Genomic DNA, 17,788 nt, shown 5'->3' with positions numbered 1-17,788 from the left:
TTCTTCAGCTTGCACCATTTATATGAAATGACAGATTCATGTTGCCTTAAAAAGTAGCCCAATACTGCAGTTGTGTCAGCCAATTATATTTCACCATGGCCTAATCCAAACCAGAATTCAACCTCAGGAAGATCTACTTCTCCATCCCTCTTTCCCATATGGAAAGTGATTGTCATGGCTCTAAATATTATTCAAGCACAACTTTGATGACTTTGATAAATACTCCCTCTGCCCTTGTCACCTACCATCCTCTGCCTCCTAACCTTATGCACACAGACTCCAACTCTCTTAATATATAGCATTCTGAGATGGTTGTATGCTGATGTTAAGACATACTGGAAAACATGGTAGTTCTATGAAATCTTCATTAGCCAGTGATCCTTGTAGTTGTTCTCAGTCATGAAAACATGGAAGACATTAGAGAAAGCAGGGAAGAGAGATATGTCCTCTCTCATCCTATCACTGCTGCTACCACTAGAGCAAAAATGGACAAAAAGGCAGGGCAGAATAGAAGCTTTGTGAGAAATTCTGTGCTTTTTCTGCTCCTCCCACTGCTTCCCCCCAGGGAAATCAGAGCAAATGCCAGTGAGGTTCCAATTGACATTTTGCTCCAATTTCCCTGGGGGAAAGAGTGGGTTTTCCTGGGGAAAGTGGTGTGACAAGTGGAAAACTGCTCAGATCCATGCTTTCTAGGCATGGGACAAATGGAAGAGTGGGCGAGCCCTCAGGGAGTGGGTGTGTGAGGCGGTATTGCATTTGAAAGACTGAGTTTGGCAGAAAGTTCAGTTTTGAAAGTCTTATTTTAAGCCTGAGCAGGGGGTGTTTGGCAATCACTGATTCAAACCCTGGTTTAGACAGGAGTCATGATTAGCATCAGTGCAGAAAGAACTTAGTTATTCAGAGAAGGAAACCAGAAAACCCATGCCACAGAAAAAGGGGAGATAAAAGTCACCTATGTATCTGGCTCCCATTTGCATATGACAGATTCCACTGACTTCTACCTGGCCACAGAAATAATGTTTGCACATTGGACTTTGACTGTCTTTAGCCCAATAAAGTGCATCTTCAATATTCTGAACATAGATTCCATGAGCTTTATGAAGAAATCCTGATTAATAGAATGGCGCTTTAATGCATTCTGCTGTTTTTATTGTAATGGGGAAAACGTTTTCTGTCTGGACAAGTGACAGTTGGTTTAACTGTCACTGAGGGACCTTAACTGAGAGCTGAGGTGGGGTTGGAGATTGGACTCTCAGTAAGCAAAAGGAGAATAGAAAATATGCATTTTCTGATATGTGGTTGCAAGTTTAGAAAGTTCAGTTAGACACTGTGGTTGGCTGAGCCTGAACTAGAGGTGCCAGAACAGAACATATAGTTGAGTGCTGGTCGGCCAGGAGTCAGTCCATGCTTGTTAGCGAGTCTATGTTGGTTGGTGCTTAGTCCTCATGGTGGATAGTCACAAGAAGACGACAGCAGAAGAAGAGGATCTGAAAAGAATGCAGGGTGGCTACATAAACCTATGTATAAGCACCAAGGGACAAGAAGTGAGAGGCAGTTTGGAATGTGAGGCTCTGATGTCTGGAAGGAGAACCAGATGAATATTCTAACAAAAATAGGCCTGCACTTCAATCGGTTAGTAAGGGTTGAAACTTCAACAAGAGTCCTTGTTGAGGCCTAATTGGAATGGAGCAAATAAGGTCATCTGGCAAAAGAGTTTTAATAGGTTAACGAACTGCTTCTGAAAAACTGTCTTAGTAAAATAAATTCTATTTAAAGTGACAGTAGCATGTTAATTAAATGTATACTTTTAAAGAAACAGTACTATATTAAAGAAACTACATAAGCTTGGGAGTGGAGGTTAGCAAAATGAGTTAGAAATACCTGCCTTCCCTTGCCATGGTTTTAATAATGGATACACCATATTATTGCCCTAAATTTTACACCTACATGATGAAATAATTAAGTCTTTTTCAGTCCATAGATGTTACGCTAGTATATGCTTCTAAAAAGGAACATTGCTCGTTTTTTAATTCTACAATCCTTATAACAGTGTCATTGTGCCATTCTGTTTCAGAATAAAAGATGTACCTGGAACCATGGAGAGAACCACTTCACACATGTTTTCCTTCTCGCAAATTATGTAGTACACATAGACAAGAGTTGGGCATTTATGGAGAACATTGCAGAAATTATCTGATAGCAGATTTTACAGGGGGAAAACATCAGGCTTCCTTTCAAACCTAACATTACTACAATTTCTGCTATTATTCCACACAACAGGAACAAAGCCAGTTACAAAGAAGACAACTATGAGGAAAAGGAAGAGATAGAGAGAGAAGTTAAGAGCTCATGCTATCTTGTCAATGTGATTCCATCTGAATTACAAACTGCGCAATGGGACTGCCCTCTCAGCCACTCCATCTCATTGGAAACTTGCCCTTTAGCCACTTACATGGAAATGGATTCTGACAGTGTGAATGCTTGCTGGAACAAACATCTTTCATTACAAGCCAGTCATGAAGTTCACTGAGGAGATACAAACATAAAAGTTGCAGTATGGGGTGACAGTGACAAATATTCACTCCCCATATAATCTATTCTTCTCTTACAATGGACTTGTTTATTTTGTTGGTCTATTTAAACAGGACAATCCAATGCATGTCTTTTCAGCCCCATTGAGTTCAATGTACCTGATTCCCAGAGTATAGGATTGTAGTCTAAATATCCAGGGCTTCATAATTATTATTTTTTGGGGGGGGGAATTGAGCATGTTCAGAGAGCATTATTGAGCATGTTCAGAGAGCATTAACTCTAGTCAGCTTCAAATCTCCAAAGAGAAGGAGAAAGGGCTTCAAGGCAGGCCTATGTTTCCTGAAAATATAATCATCTTAGCCCAGTGCTTTCCCTAGTGGCTCCTTCAGTTTTTATCACATCAAGAGGAAGCCTTAGGTCAGAAATAGGGAACACAGAACAAGTGTGTTCCATGCAGCTTTCTACTGTAGCACAAAAGACACTTTTGCATTGCCTGCAACCCTCACTAAGGATCTCAGCCTCCATTTAAAATAAATTAATCTGCAGTTCATGTAATTAGGATAGGAAACCTAAAGACAAGACACTAGAACATCAGATTAGCTAACAAACCAGAGAATACATTGCCTGCACTCCCAATTGCTTGACTCAACTGTCTTTTAAATAAATAAATAAAAATTATTCACCAAATTACACAAAAAGTGACAACTGAAGATTAAGATAAATATAGGAAATAAAAAACCCATATACTGTTGATAAATAAATACCGAGTATAATTGGGCCACAACTGTGGCCCTGGTTCAAAGGTAAAACAAATGAATTGCATTCTGCCATTATAACCCAAAATCCTCGGGGGAGGAAGGTTTATCTTTAATGTCAGATTGTTTAGAATTCCATTTACTTATAAACCACCTCCATGCTTTTCTAAACTTGCTAGCCTTTCTTTACATAGATGTAACATGTAATTTTATTTGTAATACTGAGATTCCATACTTTTAAAAAGAACATTATTTCAGTCCTGGTGCATCCTAGGTTTTCCCACAATTAATGTGAATATCCTTACGAATATGAACAAGACAAGTTACTAATGTTAAGTTTGAGTTGTTGGGATATCTAACCCACAGGAAAAGGACCCAAGGTACGATAAAACACTTCATCCATTTTAAACTAAAAACAGAGTACAGTGGTACCTCAGTTTACGAATTTAATCCATTCAAGAAGTCCATTCTTAAACTGAAACCATTCTTAAACCGAGGTGTGCTTTCCCTAATGAGGCGTCCCACCGCCGGTGCCCTTCCATTGTTTGGAGTCCATTCTTAGACCGAGGTAAAGTTTGCAAACTAGTACACTACTCCGGTTTTGTGGAGTTCATAAACTGAATTGTTCATAAACAGGACTGTTCTTAAACCAAGGTACCACTGTATATATGATCAAAACTGTACCACCCCCACCATTTCACCAACTATCAAAAGAAAAACACATCATCTGTGGCTCGGAATTCATTACAAACCTGCACATTTTGTATCAAAAATAGCACTATCTGGATGTGAGTTTCTTTCATACAATTCATATCACATGAGAGAGATTAAGGATAATCATGCTAGACTCTGCCCTCTGTCACATCAGCATCCCATTCCTGCTGCCTATCATATGTTGGAGATTAGCATCTGCAGTAGGGAGCCTGTTCACCTTACATAGTCTTTGCACAAGATTTAGAACTGCAAATCGTGTGTGTGTGTGTGTGGGGGGGGGTGTCTATGTGAATCCAATAGGCCCTCAGTGCACACATTTGTCCTCCAATAAAAGGTGGGTATTAGGTATGGACAAACGCTGGAGATGGAAATGCTAACTTGAACCACATGACTCACAGTAGGTTTCTAGAGTGCCCATACTTCATCCTTTCAGAGCATATTAAAGCTCAGTTGAAAGCAGGCAAGTGTAGATCTTTAAAGGTGCTGGGCAAAACATTTTACTTGAAACAGAACTCTTCTGGTAAGAAGAGTTAAATACTGTAAGTAAGTGAACTTGAAATCAGTGTTTGATATATATTATTCTTCTATCACGGTCCTTTTAAATAATATCCTAAAATGAAAAAGGAAAACTAAAATAAATCAAATGTATTGAGAATATTGACTGTCCCCTAAACAGGCTCTTCCTTTGAACATCTTGTTGCCTAAAAATTAATGCACTCAGTTCAAGTTAGTGGGAAGGAAAATGCTTGTGTGAGTCAACCACAGAAACACTGCATGTTCTTAATTTGCTGCAAGGCTGCCTGTTGCACAAAAGAAAGTGGCCTAAGCAAACGACAAAGTGATTTAGAATGCTATGATGGAAATTTTTCATAACTTCAACGTTTTCCCCATAATAATATGCTCTCAAAATGTGGTTTTTTAAAAAAATGAATAAAAACCAGAGTTTGTTCATGTGTATATTAACAGTCAAATATTTATGTTGCTAAACAAGGTAAGTTAAAAAAAAAGGGGGGGGGGATGAATATTGTCTTGTGGCACTTAGGCAAATGTAGTCTTCTGACCACTGTACGATGACATTTATTAACCTTTACGCTGCCTTTATAATAAGCTTCATTGGTTTTGCTTCTTTAAAGACAGGCCTGATCTATCAAAGAGAAGAGAATATACTGGAATTCTTGAGAGCAAATATTGTTCATGGCATAACATCACTGGCCATGCTCCAGAAAAGAGCACACCTTGTTCATTTAAACAAAGATCATGCCACAATCCAACTACTATTTAAACTTGGGAAGCTTCAAAAGCAGCTTACAATGTGGCATGGTTAATGTTTGGCATTAGGGAAAAGAGGATGTATAAAGGCATACACACATGGACACCACATTCAGAAAAATAACACCTTGATGGGTGTTCCATCTACCTATCAGGGCTAACTCCATGTTTTAAATATAGACTCCGAGGGAACGTATGGCCTAAAATAGGTAATGTCACAACCCATTTTTCAGTATCATGTTAATGTATCCATGGGTATTAAGTTTCTTAAAGAAGTCTGATTTTGTTTTTATTAATTTCACAATTATTCCCTTCCTAATGCAGCAAATGCCTTTTGCAATATTGGAGTGAGATCCTTACCCGTGCTTTTTGTTCCATTTCCATCATCAATCTTTCATGTTGTTCAGCTATTGCCAGCGTTGCAGAATGGACTTTCTGATAGATCATCTCGCCTTCCCTTGTCTGAAAGGTGAACAGCCCTTCTCCTGTGTCGCACATCCTAGAAAAAGTTCTAAATTAATTAATTTATTTTATAACGCCTTGATAAAATAAACATGCATAGTTGGGTTCTTCTGGTATTCATACTGCTAATGAATTATTATGGCAATGGGTGTCAATAGACCAATGGATTTCTAATGACATAGGCAAAATTTAGTCTTGACATTAAAGCTGCTTTGAGAACCTTAAATCCATGCATTTAACTTGTGCACATTTGGCTTTACATGTGTGGCAAAAATAAAGATAAAAAATTAAAAGGGGCAGAAAAATAAAGTCTGTGGTCTTTATGTCACCCTCAAAGAGACAACCCCCTGTGGTTTTTCCTTTTTGGTGGCAACCTTGCTGATGGTGTGCCTGCTGCCCAAGGCAGCATTCCTGCCCAAGGAAGATGATACAGTTAGGCAGGGCCTGATGATAACCCTACAAGGAGGCAGCAGAGTCACTGTAAAAGGCCACAGAGTATGGGCAAACATATGTCAGAGTTCATCTCTTTATTTGTCTGGGTTGATGTCTGTTCTCGCTCTCCCACTGGCGGTCTGATGCTGGAACTAGTTCTTTAAGGTTCAGGCATCCACCATTTTATGCCCTGGCCAACAAAAATGATGCTATCAGCTACAGACTGCTGTAAAACTGGAGTCAGGTGGGCAGTTCAGGATAACAGTTTCAAACATCAGAATTATCTGTCTAACTTTTGCCTGGAGGAGTTTGCATATTTAAAAAGAAGGAGATCAAGGTCCACTTCCAGCCTACCTTCCTTGCTTTTCATATTGAATTTCAGCTTCTCCCACGGGCAAAGACCAGATCATTCACCCCACTCAGTTTCAGAGTGACCAGCTTCCTATATTACCATATCTATAGAACAGGGATGGCACATGTGTGGCCCTTGTATACATTATTTAAAAATGCAATTGGCTCATTCACTTGAGTCAAGGAAGGAAAGAAGGAATAGGAAATGGTAGCTGCCACAGTGACTGTGAAAAGTGCATTTGAAGATTGCTGCCTGTAAGTGCAACTGTGTTTGGGCAATCATACCTCATCTTAGTCAACCCATATGCGCATGAGACCCATGTACACTGCCTGTCCCTTCCTCTGTTCATGCTAGCCATGATTAAACTGGAAAAACTCTAATTACTCATAGTTTGGGTAAGATTTATGTTGCCACAAAAACTCAGGTTAGCATAGATTTAGCAGAGGGAAGCTTTGTGGCCCCAGTCCATTTGCCTGCATATTCTCCACTGGCATGTGAAAGAATTTTCCAAGTCCTGTTATGTCATCGAGCACCCAAAATAAAAAAGGTCCAGTTGGAATTTTCCCACTTACACTGTTGTGGAAACACAATTATACCAGTGCTATACTGCTACAATGATAGGAAAAAAGCCAGGAGCTATACAAGGAAAATAATTTTCAAAAAAAACCCAACCAAACAGCAAAGAGCACTGAGGCTGTGCTGGAAGGGTGAGATAGTCAATAAAGAAAAGGTTAAAGCACATAAAAGTTCACAATAAAAGCTTGCAAAGGTTAACAAGTAAAGATGAGAGTGAAGCCAACCAAAGTTGAGCAGGAAATACAATTAATCAAAGCAGCATATCTTGACAGCAGACAAGCCCTATAGGTGAAAAAAAGGTCATAGAAAAAGTAGAGAAGACCTGTAAATCAGTGATGACACAGAACAAAGATTAACAACAGGAAGAACATGGAGTAAGTAAAGGGCAATGAAGAGAACACACAGATCTAAGTAGTTCAGTGTCTGGTCTGCTCTAAAAGGTGTGATATAGTCATTCTCAGCTGCCTCCAATCCATTAAACTCAAGAAGTACTTGACAAGGTCCAAAAGTTCTACTGCTTCACAGGAGGGTTCTGTCCATGTGATACACATTTGAAATTTCCAAGAAAGATTAAAAACATGTATCTTGGATTCAGGAGTGAACTCACTAGTAAATATTGGTCCTGCTTTTGTGACTCATTAGTTTGTGGACTTCAGTATATGAATTCCTCTTGCTTTGAAGTTCATCGGGCTGAAGTTGACAGAGGCAATATTTAAAGAGGTGGGAGGACCATTGGAAGCTGGTTTCACAGCTATTCTATTTGTTCAAAACTATGATTCTTAGGGTTTATGGAACTAACAATATAAACCCCTTATTAGGTGATGAAGAGTCAGGAAAAAATCAGAAAAGTTCAACTGTACTTGTCTGGCGCAACCATTCCTAATCTTGAGTACTCCTGGTTATATATGTTGTGGCCTGATCAATTCTGTTACTCAATAGCAAGGTTCTTCTGTCTTGCTTACTTTCTGTTGTTAGTGTTCCAGAAAAATATAATGCTGTTCTCATGGATAAAATCCAATTTCTACAGTCTTTCTTTGTAAGTTCATAGTAACCGTAGACCACCCCCCCACTCCAAACACAAGCATGGCTTGGGTGTTTTTCACAAAGCTGGGCAGTGACACAAACGCCTTCCATCCTGAATGAGGAATGTTCAAAGGGGCACTTCACAACAACAACCTGCTGGTACAAATGGATCAGCTAGTGCACTTTACAGGATATTATACACAAAGCAATGTGTAAAAAGAGTTTTCCTTTTCACTGGGGTAAGGTATTCCATGCCTGGTAGTTTCATCTTCACATCACTCCTCCTCTATCCATGCAAAACAGAAATTTTAAAATATACTTATTATATAAAATAACATTTTATGGCCCCATGTTTTAATAATGGTTTTATCTACTGTTGTTATTTTAATAGCTATGGGCTTAGTCTATAGATTTATTTTGAAGGGTTAGCTACAAAACCTAAAGTTATACTAAGAAAGTTTTCATGAGACAGATGTTAGTCAATTTGAACTGACATTTCCCAATCTGGTTTTTAGAGGGCAGATGCTAACCTTTAAACCCTTCTTTGGATAATCTAAAAACTATGCCAACTTGGCAGGTTTCTTGAATCCCTCTCAGAAATATCAACTGAAGATGGAAAAGAAACCAACTACAGTAAGGAGAGGATGTGAAGTATGTAATACAATATTAAGATGCGGACATAGGACATCTTTGTATGGGTATATTTGTTTGCATGATGGATACATGTCATATTTGTGGCTAATATCGCTCTATATTTTGCACTTACTTCTTCTAAAACAGCATTTCATATACCACATAATGCCCCCTGCCCTCCCATAACCTGGCCAGCTCAGAAATGGCACTTGCATACTACTCATCTGTCAGGCAGCACAGTGTGAACTTCAAAACTCAATGGCCAGCTGGTCCTCAGCCTTCACAGTTCTATCTGGAAAAGAGCCACAAGAGATTTCCCTCCCCTTAGCACTGTAATTACTGAGGAGATCACTAGACAGCCATCTTAGAAGTGCCTTCAAATTCACTGGTGCTCTGCTTGGGCTACACAATGCTACACTACAGGCTTGGCCAGGAAAGAAGTTCAGCTTAGGTCAAAACAGATCAGAGGCATGTGTCACTTCTGTGCTGACCAGCCTCCCTTCAGTCTTTCTAGCACTGTGGAGAGAGGCACCCCAGGAAGCCTCTGAATTATTTCAAAGGTCTCTGAGGTTATGGAAGTGTTGAAAGATCTCTCAGCTCAGATGTGGTGCACAATTCTGCAGTGAGTATTGTGCTATATGTACTATTCCCCCAGTAGGAATAGTATTGACTGTGGAGGTAGATACAGCATGCTTATGAACAAATTAAGTATTCAGAGAGCCCACCAACTTCAAAACATGAAGTTTACCTTAAAAACACAACACCTTTGCAATAAAACATGAACATAGACTGAGAAGGGCTCCCCCCCCCCCGAACCATCAGGTATTCATTAAGAAACCATATTAAACTTATCTATATTACATGCTGCACTGAATAATAATATAAACACACAAACAAAAGCAGGCTGGTGAAGCTAATTATCTATACAGTTTTAATGATGCACCCACCTTTTCCAGAGATGGAAGCAGTGGAGCAAACTAACATGTTGTCAGATAATTAATCCTCGAGAATTATAAAACCCAGTGCAATGGAATGAATTATACATATTATTTAGCACACCTTGCCTGGCTTTGGTGCTTCTGCTTAACAAAGGCAAAATAACAGTACACACGCACAAATTCAGGACTCATAATGGCATATTCCAAAATCTGAGCTTCTTTCCTATGCTAGAGCAATCGTTTATTAAACTTATATTAGTCTTAAAATATTGTATTATTTGGACAAGAACAAAATGTTATCCTTGTTACCTTCTTATCCTTCTCACCACAAATATGACAATTACATTCCTTCAAAAATGAAGAGAATCTCATGATAAGAAATAAAGTACTTATCTACCTCCAATGTTACAACTTCAAATAGGAAATAAAACCATCCTAGGATGGTTAAGAACCATAGCAATGTTTTTATTATGTTTTTAGATTTGCCATAAGCTGCCCAGAGTGGCTGGGGAAGCCCAGCCAGATGGGTGGGGTATTATTAAAATTATTATTCATACATATGATAACACCAGGCAAACAGTTCCATGTCTACCACATTGTAGGGTACCTCAAAAGTTCAACATATAAGGAAGCAAGAAACAGGGATTTCACCTACACCAGATATCAAGCCAGAACAAGTGATGAGTTTTGCTTCTTGGGTGCATTTATTTTATTTCATTTCATAAAATTTATACACTGCTTGATTGTAAAAAAACAAACAAACCCTCAAAGCAGTTTACAAAAAAGATAAAACAATAGAATTATCAAGAAAAAATTACAATACAAAAAGTTAAGATACCAAACAGGTTAAAATTCAGATCAACTTTCTAAGCATCACCTTTCTAAGCGTCTAGGCAGGCTTGTTTAAACGATAATGTCTTTAGCAGGCACTGAAAAGATTAGAGTGAAGGCGCCTGCTTGATATCATTCGGCAGGGACTTCCAAAGTGCTGCCACACTAAAGGATCAGGTTCTTACAAATGCAGAACGTGTATTATGTGGCACCTGTAGCAGTGCCAATTCCACTGATCAAAGGGGTTGAGTGGGAACATGCGAGGTAAGGTGATTTCATAGGTAAAATAGTCCCAAGTTGTTAAGATACGAATAGCAACACACTGAACTTGAATTTATGCACAAAACAAAGCTCATATGACTCCATTTCCACACAGAAAGGGAAATGACAGTGAACATTAGTTTTATAATGGCCTCAGACCCATACAGCAAATTTGAGATGGTTTAGACTGACACCACCCATTCATGCCAGGCAGTGAATCCACTAAGCCAAAGTATCACATTTTTCCTGAGCTTTGGCATGTTCCTGTATCCTTTGGTAGTTATTTGGTCCTACCGACTGGCTTATCCTTTCATCCTCACTCTCCTGCCCAGGCATAATTATTTGGCTTCAGCTCAATTATCACAAGTTGCAATCTGTTTGTGACCTGGTTGTAACCTGTGGCCCTACAGACCAGAGCATGGCTATATGTTAGGGCAGAATTTAGCTTAACTTGAACACTAAATTTTCTCTGTAGGATTATAGGAGGAAATGTGGTAAATATGATAACACAGCAAGTTTAAAAGTGAACATACTGCATTAAATGTTTATGGTACTGAAATGATATCTTTAGTTCTTGGTCCACCTTGGGGAAAATGTGATTATCTTTTCCCATTACTTATATTTTTCATCTGTTCCAGTTTCTTTTTTGCTGGATTATATATGTTGTACTCCTTTCCACTCCTTTTTCTTTACAAGGCAAAAGAAACCAATTTATCTATTTTTATTTATTTTTAACATTTCTAACCTTCATCAGAACATGATAACGAGAGGAGTACAACCACTTATCTAGATATATCATTAGTCTTCTGTGGATGTGCTGCCTAGGGTAAATGGAAATAGCAATCGTTTAAAAACTTCCCTATATATTATGCCAACTGTGCTATCAGATATCAGCAGCTGTCTGACTTTCAAGAGTGGCAATCTCAATATACTGACTGCACACAGCAGAAGATGGATGCCCACGGAGAGTCTCTCAATCCTTTTATGTCATGCATAAACTTACCATTCAACCTGCCCTGCCTTTAGCCATGGCTCTAATTCCCAAAGCAGGTGATCACAGCAGGGCCCTAACAGTCTCACGGCCCTGGTTTTGCAGTTTAGGCCTTTATGTCCCTGAGGGCCAGTTAAGGATGTCAGCCAGCACTGTCTGCTCATTCCTCTAGTTTTTCCACCTAGCAGATGCCAACCATATGGGGTATTCTGCAGGGGACAGATGGAGGGAAATACTAGGACTGATGTTAACTGAAGAACTATGCACAAATTATCCCATATGGATATACATATAACATTACACATTTGCCACCACCTGAAAGCAGTATCACTCCCTCCAAACCAAGCTCTGAACCACTGAAATGAAATAATATCAAGCTTGCCTGTCATGAAATGGAACAGAAAATATTTGGGCATGCTTGTCATCAAAACAAGGTGCATCAACATCATGACTGCAAATGTTGAACCAAAGCTCCATATTCAAGAGTTTACCTGAGAAACACTCATAGCAACAATTGATACAGTGCTGTTAAATAAGACTTTGAAATTTTACTTCTTGCCATTTACTGTTGCTTAAAAACCATACAGTTAAATTATTGCAAGTTTACCAATCCAGCTCCCGGCTCCAAAGCTTGATCTTCCCTGCATTTCTCTCTACAGTATTCCAGTTTATTTTACATTGCAAGTGAAGAGTATGAGCAAACATTGTTTTCTATACCAAGGTGATTCGAGTAAATGACCTAAGCCAATATGGCAACAAATGACAATAAACAATCTCAATCAGATCTAGGAAACATTTCTTTTTAATATAGCAAAGAGACCTTGAATGTAAAGCAAATTACACTCAATAAACCACAAAATAAAGATGTTATTTCAGTCTTTCTCTCCAAAGCCTAATGCTGAGCAAGACAGGGTCATTATTTCAACCCTCATTTATACTGGATGCCAACCACCACCACAAAACCTACTACATTTATATACTTATAAGGAGGTCCCTTCTGAAGACTAAAAAAGTCCCCATGCTCACATATGTGTCCTCTGCCTCTTTTCACACATTGATTCTGGAGCTTAAGAAGGATTGTGTATTACTCCTAAATGTTATCCCTAGAGCTAATGTCACATTTTGCTTAAATAGTAAAACAGAAGGGTTGCTCTAATCTTTGCTTATCTGTCTGCACTACTTAAAACTATTACTTTATACAATTTACCATAGTTGGCAATCCACAGCAAGAAACTCACAATAGCCACACACACACACACACACACACACACACACACACAAAACATAATCAGGGCCAAGCTAAATCTGACACTAGAGTTTTCATGTTTTGGTAGATTCCTTTTATCAGCACCATGGACAGCTATAAGACTGAAAGCTCATCACCAGCATCTGGTTACATACTCTGTATGGACGTATACAAATGCCCACAGTTTATGTGGCAATGCCACATGAAGCTGCTGTTAGTTTATAGAACAACAGAATTGTAGAGTTGGAAGGTACAATGCAGGAATCTCAAAAAGTCATCTCCATTCCTTTTTATAGGTCTGTTCTGAGCATGACACATACTAGATATTGCTAGAGATGGGTAATAAATTAAATTCTTATTTATTTATTACTTCTATATGCCACATTTTACTCAACGAAGCTCAAAGTTGTGTACATGGTTCTCCAGGAATGTTTGAAACAGCTGCTACCATGTGATAAACTCCGGAACAAAGCAATAAATCCCCGAACAAGCAATTCCTGAACAAAAGTGACAAATCGGAAAGATAAAAGTCTATGACAAATTGTTGTAAGTTTTTTTTTTGGAAAAATTAAGTAGGTATTCCTCAACTTGAGCATGATAACCCTTACTTATGCTACCGGTTGCTCTAATATTTTTGACTCATGTTAACAGTCCAGTTTCCCAGACTCTATCAGTCACAAAAGTTTTAGTTGAATCTTTATGAGCTAAAGCACACTGACTTCAGGCACACCAATTGCTATACAAAAAAGTTCATGGCTTGGGAACTGCAATTTATATTCTTGTGCCTATTTTTAGGTTTTTTATCATCCTTCCCTTCCCTTCTTGGTAATGAAACCATTAGACACACTCAGTGGGAAGACCAAATAACAGAACTGATTCCTGCTCTTGAGCAGTTATGTTCTGAAAAAGCTCGTTTTAGGCATTTAAAATGTGGACTGAAGAGTCTGACCCTGACCTAAGCATGTTAATTATAATGTCTGTAGATGGCCTACGTATGCAGATGCAAAAGGGTTTGCAGCTCCTTTGCAAAGAATACTCCACGGCTGGACACATGGGTTGTCCACAAACATTCTAATTAATGCATCTGTGGTGATGATCAAATCTGCCACCAGCATGCTGCATTCCTCAAAAGTTTATTATAAATGTTTTAAATGCCTGAAGGGGTTTTTTACCATTTGGCATCACACCTACTAGGCTCAAAACAAGCATGCGGCTCTTCTCTCTTCTCCTAAATATGGATAACTGACACACATTTGCTGCATTGTCAGCATAGATAATGTGTGTTCAAAACCACAACTACAACATGTAGAATTTATGTCTGCTGCCAACTTAAGCATGCTTGCTTATTCATCAACCTGAAATGTCTTATGCTTCATCCCATTTTATTATGGCAAGTACACTACGCTTTGCTAAATTGGAAAGCACACAGACTAATGGAGTTTTCTGTATTTGCTGTATTTAAGTGTCAGAACTCCCAGAGGGTAGCTGTGTTGCAGCAAAAACAACAAGCAGTCCTATTGCAGCTTTATAACAAATTTATTATGGCAACCTCCTGCTTCTTCTTCCCCACACATTGCAACTACAAAGCACTCTTTTCACATTCCACCCATCGCGACACCATCGCCTCATATTCTGCAGCTCTTTTCGCACCCCCACTTTCACTCCCATTCCCGTGCCTCCAACTTTCTCCTTTTTTGCACCTTCCCCCGCATGGTGGCGCTGTGGTCTAAACCACTGAGCCGGCTTGCCAATCAAAAGGTCGGCAGTTCAAATCCCTGTGATGGGGTGAGCTCCCGTTGCTCGGTCCCAGCTCCTGCCAACCTAGCAGTTCGAAAGCATGTCAAAAAATGCAAGTAGATAAATAGGTACCGCTACGGCGGGAAGGTAAATGGCGTTTCCATGCACTGCTCTGGTGTCAGTGTTCTGTTGCGCCAGAAGCGGCTTAGTCATGCTGGCCACATGACCTGGAAAAACTGTCTGCGGAGTGGACACACGCCGGCTCCATTGGCCTGTAAAGCGAGATGAGCGCCACAACCCCAGAGTTGCTCACGACTGGACTTAACTGGCAGGGGTCCCTTTACCTTTACCTGCATTTTCACCTTCATTCCCTTTTTCCTCCTTCCTTTTCTCAACTCTCCCTTGGACACAGACATCTCCAATTTCCATGTCCCCTCCCCTCTCTCCCTCTGCAGTCCCCCTTTGCACACATACCCCATGATCATATATGCTACTGTATCTCTAAGATGAAAAGAATCTTAATGGCAAGTTCAGGCTGTTCAGTTAGAGAAGGTGAAGGTCAGCTGACGGATGCTGTAAATATATGGACATTTGCTTCCTAATGAAATATATGTTCTAAATAGAAACACGGAATCTGGAGCTTCATGGTGGAGATAACACACGGTACAAGGAGTGAAATACATTCTGTGAGGGCACTATGGAATTTTCAGGGCTCTGGATCCCTTATCTCTCTTACAAGAGGCAGCAAGGAAAGGAAGAGGGAGAAATTTGAGAACAGTGAAAAGGAAAGGTCAGTGAAAGGGGGAGAAGTAGCTGTTTTAAACAATAACAGAAGTTTGAGTAAAGCAAGGGTGGTGGTGGTGGAGGGATGGGCTTCCATGCCATGGCCACTGCAGTTGTGCAACCTGCCTTCAGTTTGATTCCCCCCCCCTCCCTGATTTAATGCAAATCCAGGATTGTGAAGAGGCACTAAAAATCCTCCAGTATGGCCTACATGATGACACACTTCCATTTTTACTAGATGCAAGACAAGCTTTCATGGACTAAATTCTGCTTCATCAAGTGCATGAAGTCTGGTGCTCAGTTGCCAGGTATGTATACTTGATGTGAAAAGTCAAAGAAAGTTTGGAACTTCTTTAGAACTTCTTTCATTAAATTAGAACTTCTTTCATTAAAAGAAATTAAAAAAATCAAATTCCAGACAGAAAAATAACAACTTCTCTTAAAAGTGTCCATTGATGCTTCATGTCCCATCATGGCAACAATAAAACATTATTCCATATGAGTCAATCTACTTACTATATTTCCATAATTGTCTCTTACCTTCCAGATTCAAAAGTGAACCATGTTGAGTCCCGCCCATATCTTCTCAGAGAACTGAGAGGCCACATCACCAGCTTCACCTTAGCATTGTGTATATCCCAGAGATAGATGTTTTCATGTGTAATCTGCATTGTACATTCTCCGTAGATATCTAAATTTGGTGTAGGCATTAGGTAAACATTGAAGCGTTCTGAAAAGGAGTGGAAAATCATGGTGAAAATAGTGAGCTAGCTTGCATTATGATGATAATTCCCTTTCAGTCTAGTGACAAGCATGTAAATAATAAACCCATTTAAATACATCAATGCAACTCTCTCAGAAGACAGCTCATAGTACATCTGGAAGCACAGCTGAGACCTCTTTATCATTAGTAACAGATGCTCAATGGCATAATGTAACAGTTAAACACTGTCTGTTGTCAGTGACCTTCATAAAATGATATCATTAGCTTCTTCTTATTGCATTAATAATTTCAATTAGAGAGCTATTTTGAAAGAGCTTCTTTACTGTGATGGACCTTTTTATTCCAAAGGGAAAAAACCAAACAAAGCATCAACATATTTCATTAGAAAATCTGAAAACATGGACTAGATATAAAGATCTCTTAGTAAGAAAAACACCAAAATGGATTTTGCCAATGGAAGCACAGGCCCCAAAAAAGTTAAATATGGAAAACAAATGGTTGAGGTACTTAGATTTGTTGTTAGAGGAACAGGAAGGTTTTAAATTAAAACCATTTGAACAAATTAAAGATAAAGTGAATTGGTTGCAATATTATCAAATTAATGAATTATATAAGATGGATAGGAGAAATGGTTTTGCAACAGAAAAAACCAAATTGGAAATGGAGTTGTTAGATACTAAAGGTAAGAATATGTCTAAAATGTATAATTTGTTGTTGGAGTGGCATACAAAGGATGAACAAGTTAAATTGGTTATGATTGATTTGGCAAGAGATGTGGGACATAATATAATGGTGGAGGATTGGGAGAGGCTATGGAAAAAATGAGTTAAGTTCACTGCATGTATGAAAATATTATGAAGATGGTGTATAGATGGTACTTGACCCCTGTAAAACTAGCAAAGATTTATCACAATAGTGATAACCTTTGTTGGAAATGTAAAGAAAAAGAAGGTACTTTTTTCCATATGTGGTGGATTTGTCCCAAGGTGAAAGACTTCTGGGAGAAGATTTATAATGAACTGAAAAAAATGTTGAAATATACATTTATTAAGAAACCAGAGGCCTTTCTTCTTGGAATAACAGGTTTGGAATTGCCCAAGAAAGATGTTAAATTATTTTTGTATGCCACACGGCCGCCCGAATATTACTTGCTAAAAATTGGAAAACACAAGAACTACCAACAGTGGAAGATTGGCAGATAAAGATGATGAACTTTTCGGAGCTAGCCGACCTGACTGGAAGAATCCGTGATCAGAAAGAAGAGGAGTTTCAATAGGACTGGAGGAAATTTAAGGACTATTTGAATAAATATTGTAATATAAAAAATTAGGAATTACTTGAAAGAAACAAATAGGCCTAGAATTAAACTAAGTTATAATTAAATAAATGGGATTTAGAATATTAAGTAAAGTGAATAAGATGGACTATAACTGGAAATTGTTTTAGTTTAATAATGATATTAGAAAGCTGTTACTTTTAACTACAAGAAAACTCAGAAGAGAGGGACTAGAGGAAGTCAATCAAGATCT

General features: G+C 38.8%; 1 protein-coding gene and 1 long non-coding RNA gene across 2 annotated transcripts in view; both read right to left on the bottom strand.

Moving 5' to 3' along the window:
* The window catches only part of LOC308481711, a 490,911-nt gene that overhangs the window by 173,001 nt on the left and 300,122 nt on the right, over window positions 1-17,788 (bottom strand). The window lies entirely within an intron of this gene.
* DOK6 (docking protein 6) overlaps window positions 1-17,788 on the bottom strand; it is a 189,573-nt gene that overhangs the window by 41,546 nt on the left and 130,239 nt on the right. The window contains exons 5-6 of the mRNA XM_081014274.1: window positions 16,076-16,265; window positions 5,631-5,769 (exon numbers count right to left, since the gene is read on the bottom strand). Coding sequence (XP_080870400.1) covers window positions 5,631-5,769; window positions 16,076-16,265 — 329 coding nt within the window. The remainder of the gene's footprint in view (window positions 1-5,630; window positions 5,770-16,075; window positions 16,266-17,788) is intronic.

The sequence above is a fragment of the Podarcis pityusensis genome, assembly GCF_964106645.2.
Source record: "Podarcis pityusensis genome assembly, chromosome: 7".
Taxonomy (NCBI): Eukaryota; Metazoa; Chordata; class Lepidosauria; order Squamata; family Lacertidae; genus Podarcis; species Podarcis pityusensis.
Note: the sequence above shows the minus strand (reverse complement) of the source record. Positions and strands in the feature narration are given on the sequence as shown.